Genomic DNA, 11,096 nt, shown 5'->3' with positions numbered 1-11,096 from the left:
TTTTTAGACAAACTACTTGTCGTTTTAAATAAAATTGTATACTGTTTTTTCCCGAAATAACTGGCAAAACGTTGAGCTTAACTTGGTCCAAAAAGAATAGTTCTTATCGGGCCAAAGGCCCTCCACCCGAGCCCGAGCCAAGCCGGACGGCGGCGGCGGCGCGCGTGTGGGAAGCTCTCTCTTCCTCTGAGCTGTTTAACCTCTCATGTCATGAAAACATATATATACTCCTCAAAATCAACTCTCCCAACCAATGTGGGATGTTGTTAACTTCATTTCATTAAAGCCAACAAGGCTTTTTAAAAGAACCCATAGGCCCATTTCATTTTCACATTTTGCCATATATTATTTGAGTCATTAGCCTTAATAATTAGGTCCAACACGCCTAAACAAAACAGTAGTGATCCGAGAAAGACAGCTGTTCTGTCTTATTGGGCTTAGATTCGTACTAACTTGGGCTTTAAATCTAAGTATCGAAATTTGCAATAAAACCCTCCAACTTTCTATTTATTTCCATAAAGTTGCAAAAAAAAAGAATTGCATTTTTAATCTTTTTTTTTTTTTAACATGTTGCATGTCAAAAATAAAACTGATGCGTTACACAATTTTCTTGAGATATTTTGCAGATAGGATTCTGGAGATTTCCTAAAAAAAATGAGTGGCTCTTCTCATCTCCCACCAAATCACATAACAAGGGCTTCTCCTCCTCCTCTCCACAAAACCCTTTTAATTTTCCTCCTGTGTTTTTGGAGTCATCTTCTCTCATTTTCCCAAAGTCTCTTTCTCTGTGATCCTCCTAAAACCCTTCCATGACCATGGCCTCTCTTTCCAGAGTTTTGCCAACTGATGCAAGAGTAAGGATCCAATGCACTTCCAGGCTTCCTTCTCTTACTACAAGGAGATCTCAAACTGAGTCTTTAGGTATATATAATAACAAAGATCCTCTAGTTTTTTTACAAAGTCTCTCTCTTTTTTTTGTTTGTTTGTTTGCTGAATCATTTTCTTGTGTGTGTGTTTTTCAGATTGTCTCAAGTTGGTTCCTGTTGGTAAAACTGGACTAAGTTTGAGGGTTCAGAACAGTAAACCTCTAAGCTCTGTCTTTGCTCTTGAATCAGCTTCTTCCTCCAGGTATCTTTGGGAACAGTCAAATCTTCTCTACTTTGCTGTGTGTTGAGTGTAAAGTTAGATCCCCTTTTAGATTTTAAGATGTTCACTGTAATTTTACAGGAGCAGCAAGGTTGTTTGCAATGCTGCTGCAGATTTGTCAGGTGAAGGCTCTCCTAAGGAACTTAGCCAGTACGAGAAGACTATTGAACTTTTGACCACTCTTTTCCCACTTTGGGTACTTTCTACTACTCTACTTTGATGAACTCTCTTTATGCATGCATTTGATTTCTCATAATGGTGAAAATGTGATGCTTTTTTCTTTTGGTGCGCAGGTGATTTTGGGAACACTTGTTGGCATCTTCAAGCCATCTTTGGTATGTTTCTTATTTGTTTACACTATATACCAATCTGTGTTTTCCCCTGGCGCTAATAGATTATGCGTTATTTTTTTTGTAGGTTACATGGTTGGAAACAGATCTATTCACTCTAGGTCTTGGGTTTCTCATGCTCTCCATGGGGTTAACTCTTACCTTTGAAGATTTCAGAAGATGTTTACGCAATCCTTGGACGGTGAGACCTAATGAATGAACCACTGGTGTATTGATTCTTTACTCTTTAAATACGTTTCTCCTTTAACGTTTTTGGAGTCTTTATGCAGGTGGGTGTTGGTTTTCTTGCTCAGTATATGATCAAGCCAGTGCTAGGTTTTCTCATTGCAATGGTATGTTTCTCTTTGATGAACTCTTTATGCACTTGATGATTGTCAGGAGGTAACTAATACAATCCTATTCTGTTTTTTTTTTTATGTTAGACACTTAAGCTTTCAGCACCTCTTGCGACTGGTCTTATCCTGGTCTCATGCTGCCCTGGAGGACAAGCGTCCAATGTTGCAACCTACATCTCCAAGGGGAACGTTGCGCTCTCTGTACTCATGACAACGTATATATATACTTCTACGTTCACTTGTTTGTTCTTGAATGTGGTTGGACGCTTTAGTTTCTTTTTTTCTTTTATATATAATATCTTCTTTAATATTTGTAGGTGTTCAACTATTGGGGCTATTATAATGACTCCTCTTCTCACTAAGCTTCTTGCTGGCCAGCTTGTTCCTGTTGATGCTGCTGTGAGTTTTCTTTTTCCAACTATTTTGCTTAATTATAAGATCCATTTCATTAAGCCAAAACATTAAGTTATTGCATGGTTAAAGTAGAAGGAAGCAAAATAGATCCACTTTGTTTATATCACTTATGGATCCACTTTGTTTGTATCAGGGACTTGCTCTTAGCACTTTTCAAGTAGTGTTGGTGCCTACTATAGTTGGAGGTAAGTATTGTTCTCAGATGTTTCTAGAACAATGAATTTGCCTATGACTCCTTACGGACTTGATGTCTTTTTATGCATTGTGTGTGACAGTTCTGGCCAATGAGTTCTTTCCTAAATTCACGTCGAAGATTATATCAGTGACACCTCTAATCGGAGTCATTCTCACCACTCTTCTCTGTGCTAGCCCTGTAAGTAAATTCATACAGCTAGAAAACATTTCTTTATTGAATGTTTAGGAGTGAAAGTAGTATTGACTCTTGATTTTTTGTTTTTTGATCTTGTGAAAAGATTGGACAAGTTTCAGAGGTTTTGAAAACACAAGGAGCTCAACTTATACTCCCTGTGGCACTCCTTCATGCGGCGGCCTTTGCTATTGGCTATTGGATTTCAAAGTTCTCTTTCGGCGAGTCTACTTCCCGTACCATTTCTATAGAATGTGGAATGCAAGTAAGTTCATTTCTCCTACACCAATATGTATATTGCCGTTTTGTTTTGTTACAAATTATTTATTAAGAAACGTTATTGTGTTTGTGAACTGCAGAGTTCAGCGCTGGGGTTCTTGCTTGCACAAAAGCATTTCACAAACCCTCTTGTGGCTGTTCCTTCTGCAGTCAGTGTGGTCTGCATGGCTGTAAGTTTTTCATAGGCATCATCTTTCGAACCAAGTGTACTCTATGTTCAATGGCATTGTTGTAACTATGTTTGATTGTATTCTGCAGCTCGGTGGAAGTGGCTTAGCCGTGTTCTGGAGAAACCAACCGATTCCAGAAGATGACAAGGATGACTTCAAAGAGTGAAGTAGGAATTATCTATTTGTGTGGATTGTTGTAATGTTTGTAGACTTGCTCCCTTGGGTTTTATTGAAAGACATAAAACAAGATCTATGTTAGGAAGACAAAAGCAAGATCTTGCATGTTGAATTTGTGGTCAATTTTTGTTTAATTATCATGCATAACTATTTATCCATCTACGACTACTAGTACTGCTGTATTTGCAAGTCATCGCCTCTGCTGAGACAAGGTATCCGTTTTGGACTTTATGTACAAGCTAACCCCAAGACTTGAGCAAAAACACATTAAACTAGCTTGGAATGACTGACGTGATTACATCCAAGACTCCAAGACCATTATCCCATTACTCTCCCAACATTTGAAGATGCCTATCAGAACAACAAGAGTGATATTACCCCTCAGTAACTCTCCATATCCATCAAGTTTATCATGCAGCACCTCATCACCAGGCTTTTTGTTTATCAAGACACAAATAACATCTCTTTAACTTATCTCGGCAGTTGAGTATTTTGATTTAGAAACCAACGAAATGAAAACTCAAATACAAAAGTGTTATAACAAAGACTGTCGGTGGGGAAGCAATCCATGTTAGTTTTACTACTTCGCCAGAATTTACTCAGTACAATTTAAGAAAATATCTTACATTAAGCAAACAAATGATCTGGATCGCTCTTTTATTCCATTCGAACCTCTCTTCTAGTTCTCATCAGCCTTTCCATTCTCACTGCTAACTCCATTATCCACCTCCATCTCCTTCGATGTTTCATCAACTACGCCATCTAACTCTGGCTGCACCGTCTTCTCAGATTCACCATCTTCACCTACAACTGAATCACTCTCCATGTCCTGGTTACCATCTTCGATTTGTGGCATGTTATTCTGGCATTGCTCGTACACACCTTGTGCCTGTCCCTCCCAAAAGAAATTAACACACATTAACAACCAGTTTCCAAAACAAAAGAAAATTAGTTATCCAAGCAAAACTAGTTTGTGTCTTTACCTTGTAGAACTCGTTCATCCTGTCGTGAACTATGTGTGCCATCTCTTCAACATCATGAACAAGATAAGGATTTCCAACTTCCTCCACAGCACGTTCTGTATAAGCTGATGTGTTCTCGCTCAGGTTGAGGCCGAGCCTATCGGGTCTTTTCAGAAGAAGTTGAAACGTTGGTTGCAGTTCATAGCATTGTTCAAAGAGGGAGCGACGGCAGAACACATACAGTCCGAGCCTAGCACGTGACATTGCAACGACCAACCTTCTCACATCACGTAGATGCCCAACGAAGCGGGTCCGTACAAGAGACAGCAAGATAAAGTCATTCTGTTGTCCTTGGAACTTGTCCACTGTAGTCACCTGAGTAAATAACAAAGCGGAGACAATCAAAACACCAATATATATATGGAAGCATTATATTCACACATGTAGACTAAAGTCGTTTACATGATAACTATCATATGAACATCTAATAAATACTTGAATAGATAATTTACCTTGCTAGGCGGGCCGATGAAAGGATAGGGAACACATCGACGGTTGATAACATCACGGATTAAGAGCTTCTGACCATTATATGTCGTCAATATTGATATCTTGTTAGCAGGATATCCTAGCAATCTCATGTATATATAGACACTGACGATGTATTCAGCTTCTCCCTGATTTTGATAAAACCATGGAGATGGTGTTGACTCTCCTCTCCCTTCGTAATCAGGCACATTAATCAACTGATAGTCGTATGAGAATCCAGCGTTTGCTCTATGAAAGACGGGTGCTTCCTTAACAATGGAAAGATCTCCCAAGTCTCTGTATCTCCAGTTGTACAGTTTGGCTAAGCTTGGCCTGGCTCTTCCTTGAGCATTAAGCTCGATATAAGGAATACCAAGACGCACAAACCTCGTAAACAGACTCTGATCCATGTGACTGTATTTCTGGAAAGCCATATTTTTCACCACGGGAGGAAGCTGGTGGTGATCACCAATCAATATACAGCGCTTGAGTCGTGCATGGCCATCTTCTTGCCTCTGAAGCAACATTGGTATGAAAGTCTCAATTTCCAGAATCTGAGCACTTTCTTCCATCAGTAAGTTGTCATACTTGAACCCCAACTTAAGAAAATCTCTCCTCTTTAGTGCTGCATGAGTACACGTCATTGCTACAATCTTTGCTTGTTTGGTCATCAGGTAATTTGCCCTGTCAGCAGTTGATTTGAGTAGTTCAAAGGCCCTACACTCTTCTAGCTCTTGGAACACAGTCTTGAGATGAGAGAAACAACCTTTAGCTGCTCTCATGTCTTTCTCAAATGACTCCCCGCTAAATACCGGCTTAGGCGTGTCTGAGAAGAATTCTTTGAACGGGAAGCGATCTTGAACAAAAGATGGATTATTTTCATTTCCAGCACAAGCAGCAAGAAATAGCTCCCAACGCGAGTAGACATGAAGCAACCAGAAATACCCAGCTGTTTCACAAGTATAGCCTACATCCTCTGGAATTTGAAGAGATCTTGCTAGTCTCTCAACCTCGCTGAGCAGTTCTAAACGTCGAACAAGCATGGCATTGACACGGCCTTGTCTGCTAAAGTCAAGATCAGTGGCAAGCTCTTGTTCACCTTGACCCAAACGAAGTAGATACCGCGCTGGCACATCCCTCTGAAAAAATAAACCATGCAACATTGGTATGTCAGAACCCGTTAAAGTTTTAAACCAAAAGATAATACTCCGTATAATAAAAAAGAACGCATAGAGATGCCAGCAGTACCTCCATTATCTTCTCAAAAAGATCATTCAAAGCCTGATTAGAATGAGTGATAATCAAGGTCCTTTGAGAAGGACAGTTGTGATATAGCACATTTAAGATTTGCACTGCTGTATCAGTCTTTCCGGTACCCGGTGGACCAACAACCATAGTTAGCCCAGGCTGAATACCAGAGATAATCGCTCCAACCTGCAGGACAATAGTAGGTATGGGTTGATCACAACTTGTAACTAAAAATTATACACCTTGAATCCAAACCATATGTTGAATAGCATGAGGTAAAAATGTTTTTGAACATCAGGTAAACCTTTCTCCGAACAAAATTGAGTAGCATGAGAACATATATCGTTCAAAGAGACGAACCAGAACCAGAACCAGAACCAAATGCTTTACTATACACAATGAGGCGGCATAAAGATGATGCGTAGCATTCTCGTATGACTTCTTCTATAAGGACATATGAATTCTAAGATGATCAATTTCTCATTATTCAAAGAAGTTTCACGAATAAATAAAGCTTATGAGCATAGGCAGCACAATATAATAACCAAATGGTCCTAATAAAATGAGTATACTGCTCTGAGGATGTAGAGAATAATAGTACCTGCGTAGGTGTAAATTTAACTGAGTTCTGCTTCGGCTGGTCCTGAGGATAAGGCCCTGGGTCAGGTGGGGTATAGGCCTCAACAATAAGTTTCTCCTTTGGGGATACATCCACCATATCAGCATTGTCTGCTGGATTTATTTCAGATATCTTATTTCCAGAAAGAGCATTAGCATTCCCTTTTAGTGTCTTTGGAAGAGTGATTCTGAAGGGAGGCCTTGGATCCAGAACTTCCTCACCATCAGAATTGACGAAAGATACCTAACATGCAGGAGTTATGTGAGACATGGAAAAAGAAGCAGTTTTACATAAAACCATATACCAAAGAAAATAATTACTAACCTCATAATCTGGAAAACTTTCACTGAGATGATTTGCATCAAGGAAAGTATCTTTGAAGTCCACGGTTTTCAATAGGTTTGGCATATTAGGCCACTGTGCAGCAGAAGGGTTTCCATACCCAAGAAATACGTTATGCAACCACTCCGGAACAATACAATATTCATTCATGAGATCTCTGATAGATTCCAGAATAGCCTTGAAGTTGTTCTCTTTTGGTTTCCTCCTCATTAGCACATTAAATGTGCCATACACATCCTCGGCACCTTTTTCAGCAATGTCTGTAACATCTATGTGATACTGCGCAGCATCTAAAGCGACGGTCACAGTCCTCATTTCACCTTTTGGGGGCTTCCATTCATCCCGTTTAACTTTTCCACTAAAATCATTCATCAGATTTCCTTCCTCGTCACGGATCTCAATGACTTCACAACCACGAACATACTGAAGCCCAAGCCTCTGTGGCACTGTAGCTTTATCAGCTTCCTCTGCACCTAATGGCTCAAATGAAGGGCGTATACAAAGCAAAAACAGTACATCATGCTCTTTAAGGGAATTCCATTCAGATCTTATCTGTGTTCTGTAACTCTTAATACTAAAGGTAACTTCTGCAGTCACAGATGATGGCTTCTCTTCTCCAATATTAGGCTGCTTCACCTGAGCGATTTTGAATCCATTAATCGGAACGGCCATTCGTGACCAACCACGAAAAGCCGTTTCTCCCTCGTTATCTATGTGTGCAAGAAGATGTGGTACAGCTTCCTGTATATCTTCGCGAATCTCATAGGTAGATTCTAGACGGAAGAGATTGAAGTTTCTAAGGAGGTAATCGTGGAGTGTCAGAAACTGAAGATTAAGCTTTGGGAGAGCAAGGCAACCTTCCCCAGAATAGTTGATGCTTGGAATAACACTTTCGTCCCACATGATTTGCTCATTTGGGTACAAGGGCAGAGCGTTTATGGCTTCTTTCTGAGACTGTTGCTTCTCAAAGGAGGAGACAACGACCTCAGTCAGAAAATCCTTACTATCTGCCCAAGGATCATTTCTTGAAACCAGTTTAAGCTGCACAAAAGCAAATGAAAATGAGGTTTAATGCAGGTGACAAGGTGTATTATTGTCGTGAGTGAAACTATAACTGAACAGCAGTATATTAATTTAAAAAAAAAAACTAAAATCAGCAGCAGCAAATTCCATTAAGATGTGAACCTTCCAGAAATATACCTTTGAGCAGACAACATCCCTTAAATCTTCAAGAGAAAGCGCAGACAATCTCCTCCGAAGATCAGAACTCTTGTGAACCGAACCAATATTAGCCAAAGCCACATCTCGCAACTGAAGCAAACAAGATAACAAAGAAATATTAGACTTTAGAGAAGGCAACCCGAAAATATTATTAGTGAATAAAGGAAGACAGCAGATTGAAGGCTTCAAATTCCATCAGTAACAAAATAAAAACGTAGTACGCAAAACTAACTATCTATTAAGAAACCATGGTTAGCAGGATATACCTTGGGTATTTTCTTAAAGGCAAGTAGCTGAAACGCCATAAAACGATCGTAATGAAATTGAAGTGCTTCATCATCAGTTAATTGAGTTCCATCATGATCCTTAATCTCAAACTTTTCGTAGAACTGTAACAAGTCAACCAATTGGGCGAAAAGCTTCCCCTTTTCATGTTTGTATAGGACACTCAGTCGACATTTGGCAACAACTGCTATATCCGCCACAAGAGGTCTTAAGTATCTGTAATAGTCAGAGATAGAGACAGACAAAATAAGGTCGAGTAAATGAATGGTACAGAGAGATAGACACAGCGTATCTAGATGTTATAAAGGAGATACTATCAGGACCAAAAAACACCTACAACGGAGAATACAGATCTTGACCTACTACAAATAACTTGCAAAGAGGCCCTGGTGTGAAATATTAATAATACCTTCTTGTTGGAAGTTGGTTCAGCATATCAATGAGAAATTCCATGAATCTCTCGCAGTATAAGACAGAAGAATCATCGACCAATTGAAGTCCAGCAGTATCATCACCCTCATCCGCAAAAACCCCGTGATCAAGAACCTGGAATAAAATATATGAATTTTCCATAACTGTGCGAAAACATTTGATGAACATATACCACTTCAGCCTAATAAAAAATAGGCATATTACCTCGACAAATTCTTCTATTAGGCTTCGCACAAAATTTGCTTCAGGTGATGAGGATGGATCAGATTGCTCTCCCTTTGACATTGCCTCAGCTGCCCACTTCTTTGATAACCTCTTCCACTTTTTTATTAGATCAGGTTGAAGGCAGAGCTCCATCTACAGTTGTGAAAAGCAATGATGAAATCAGATCCATTACGAAACACTATACCATCTTTAACAAAATAAGTGGGAATGGTATCCCCTACCTGGAAACGTCCATAAGACAAACTGTGCCAAGATTGTAATCCTGCTAGACTTAGAACAGTCTCATTAACCACCGCGTCTTCCAAACTCTGTAAACATCACGCAGATAAGGATATTGAAGAAAACCAAAAATAGCAAAAAAGATACGATCTTCGCAGAAACGTGAAACAAAAGGTTGTAAGAAGTAGCACACAGTTTTACTGTCAGCGGTTACTGCTTACTATACAATGTATTTAGGATCTTGAGCCATGTGCAGCAGCAATCAAACACAATTTGCTACCGATATAACAAAATTATATTCAAGAAACAGAACAAACCTGGAAAGCATTGATCATGAAGACCAAATAATTTGTCTTCTCAGCAATAGTCAAGTCTCTTCCCTGCAATGGTAACCCAAAGACAACATGAATATACAAATGGTTTAACACTTTAGTGATTATATTTTATCACTACGCCCCCAAATCTATAGCAAAGTCTATGAAGTTCATAAAGCAGTGATATGTGAAACCATTAAAGCACAAGTAGAATCCAAATCATCTGAAAAAGAAGATCACCAAACCTCTTTAAGGCGAAGAACCTTCTGAAGAAACTTCTTGAACAGATCTTCACGATCATGAAAGCAAATCCAAGCCGCCACATTCTCCCTGAACTACAAAGTACACAAAGCCAATTCAAATTCCATTGTTTACCAAATCATTCAAAAACAGTCATATACGCAACGAGAGCAAAAACTCTACCTTCTCGTTAATCATAAGAATCATCGACATAACATGCTCAAACGTCGCCGTCTCGGGATCGAAATTAGGCCACAGATAGTTCTCCAAGTACTGACTCACTTCCAGAACCATCACCCGCTGCAGCGGAACCGGTTTACGGCCACTGACCACCTTCAGCTCCGTCGCGTAAATCTCCTTTACAACCTCCGGATCGAACGGTTTCTCAGGCGTCTTGCCCCCGGTCTTGATCCAGCTCTCCTCGGCGATCTTCGTCAGCCTGTCCTGCTGGATCTCCGATAGAGTGATGGAGCTCGGGAGATTGGATCCAGGCTTCGACTCGAGCGGCTTGGCAGCGAGTGGATACTCGGCGACTCTGTGGCGCTTGAAGTCGTAGGTGCCTGTTCCGTAGACCTTCGTCATCTTCGCGCGGAAGATGGATGAGATAGTTACGGCGGGATGTTTAGGGCTTAAGCCTTGGCGGAGGAGAGAGAGAGAGGTTCGTCGAACGTAGAAGATAAAGGCGGTATTAAAGACCCGACCCGACCCGAGTTTAGTTTGCATATAGGCGGCTGGGCTTGGGCCGAGATTGGGCTCGAGGAGTGTTTTTAGTCAAAATATCAAACCAAACCGGAAACCGAAGATTTTCTTCTATTCGTACCGGATTAATATTTAGTTTATACCGATATGTTAATTGGAAACGGAAGCGGGTACGCGGAAGCAAAAGCGAATGGAAGCGCAGAAACGAGATTTTAAAAAAAATTAGGAAACGGACACGTGTTGGAAACGTATCCATTTATATATATACATGTAAGATTATTTTCTTAAATCTAAAACTAAAAATTATATGATTTAAATTTAAAATAAATCATTTATTCATTTATTAATTTTTAGCTAATTTCTATGCTACAACATTACAATATCTATTAATTTTTACTTTCTATTCGTTTGATTTTGTTTGTTTATTTGACTTTCCAATTATTTTCTCGTGCATAGATACTTAACTATATTTGATATAAACTTACACATATTTAGCTATTCATCCTCCCCCCCCCCCCCCCCCC

At 39.7% G+C, this 11,096-nt stretch overlaps 2 protein-coding genes across 2 annotated transcripts; one reads left to right on the top strand and one right to left on the bottom strand.

Annotated features, from left to right (window-relative positions):
• The first annotated feature begins 644 nt into the window (after positions 1-644).
• LOC106341691 (sodium/pyruvate cotransporter BASS2, chloroplastic-like) lies at positions 645-3,398 on the top strand. Its single transcript, XM_013780394.1, has 13 exons — positions 645-921; positions 1,023-1,128; positions 1,228-1,342; positions 1,440-1,481; positions 1,564-1,677; positions 1,766-1,828; positions 1,919-2,046; positions 2,149-2,230; positions 2,379-2,430; positions 2,521-2,618; positions 2,719-2,877; positions 2,972-3,061; positions 3,150-3,398. Exons 1-13 carry the CDS (start codon positions 810-812, stop codon positions 3,225-3,227), a joined length of 1,239 nt encoding a protein of 412 aa, XP_013635848.1. The 5' UTR covers positions 645-809; the 3' UTR covers positions 3,228-3,398.
• A 305-nt stretch (positions 3,399-3,703) lies between these two features.
• LOC106341690 (intron-binding protein aquarius-like) lies at positions 3,704-10,531 on the bottom strand. Its single transcript, XM_013780393.1, has 14 exons — positions 10,057-10,531; positions 9,879-9,968; positions 9,637-9,699; positions 9,322-9,408; positions 9,080-9,232; positions 8,853-8,989; positions 8,425-8,659; positions 8,138-8,248; positions 6,920-7,978; positions 6,578-6,838; positions 5,977-6,162; positions 4,713-5,867; positions 4,222-4,575; positions 3,704-4,127 (listed from the first exon to the last, which is right to left on the bottom strand). Exons 1-14 carry the CDS (start codon positions 10,453-10,455, stop codon positions 3,918-3,920), a joined length of 4,500 nt encoding a protein of 1,499 aa, XP_013635847.1. The 5' UTR covers positions 10,456-10,531; the 3' UTR covers positions 3,704-3,917.
• Positions 10,532-11,096: the final 565 nt, after the last annotated feature.

This window comes from Brassica oleracea, chromosome C4 (genome assembly GCF_000695525.1).
Source record: "Brassica oleracea var. oleracea cultivar TO1000 chromosome C4, BOL, whole genome shotgun sequence".
In the NCBI taxonomy this organism is placed as follows: Eukaryota; Viridiplantae; Streptophyta; class Magnoliopsida; order Brassicales; family Brassicaceae; genus Brassica; species Brassica oleracea.
This window is presented reverse-complemented; position numbering and strand designations above follow the sequence as displayed.

Bases quoted from the DNA above. Each gene is read 5' to 3' on its own strand.
- LOC106341691 (XM_013780394.1), top strand. From the start codon at position 810: ATGACCATGGCCTCTCTTTCCAGAGTTTTGCCAACTGATGCAAGAGTA. The intron at 2,619-2,718 runs GTAAGTAAATTC...TCTTGTGAAAAG, and splicing joins CTCTTCTCTGTGCTAGCCCT to ATTGGACAAGTTTCAGAGGT. The intron at 2,878-2,971 runs GTAAGTTCATTT...TGTGAACTGCAG, and splicing joins CTATAGAATGTGGAATGCAA to AGTTCAGCGCTGGGGTTCTT.
- LOC106341690 (XM_013780393.1), bottom strand. From the start codon at position 10,455: ATGACGAAGGTCTACGGAACAGGCACCTACGACTTCAAGCGCCACAGA. The intron at 8,249-8,424 runs GTATATCCTGCT...TGTTTGCTTCAG, and splicing joins CCTTTAAGAAAATACCCAAG to TTGCGAGATGTGGCTTTGGC. The intron at 4,128-4,221 runs GTAAAGACACAA...TGGGAGGGACAG, and splicing joins GGATGAACGAGTTCTACAAG to GCACAAGGTGTGTACGAGCA.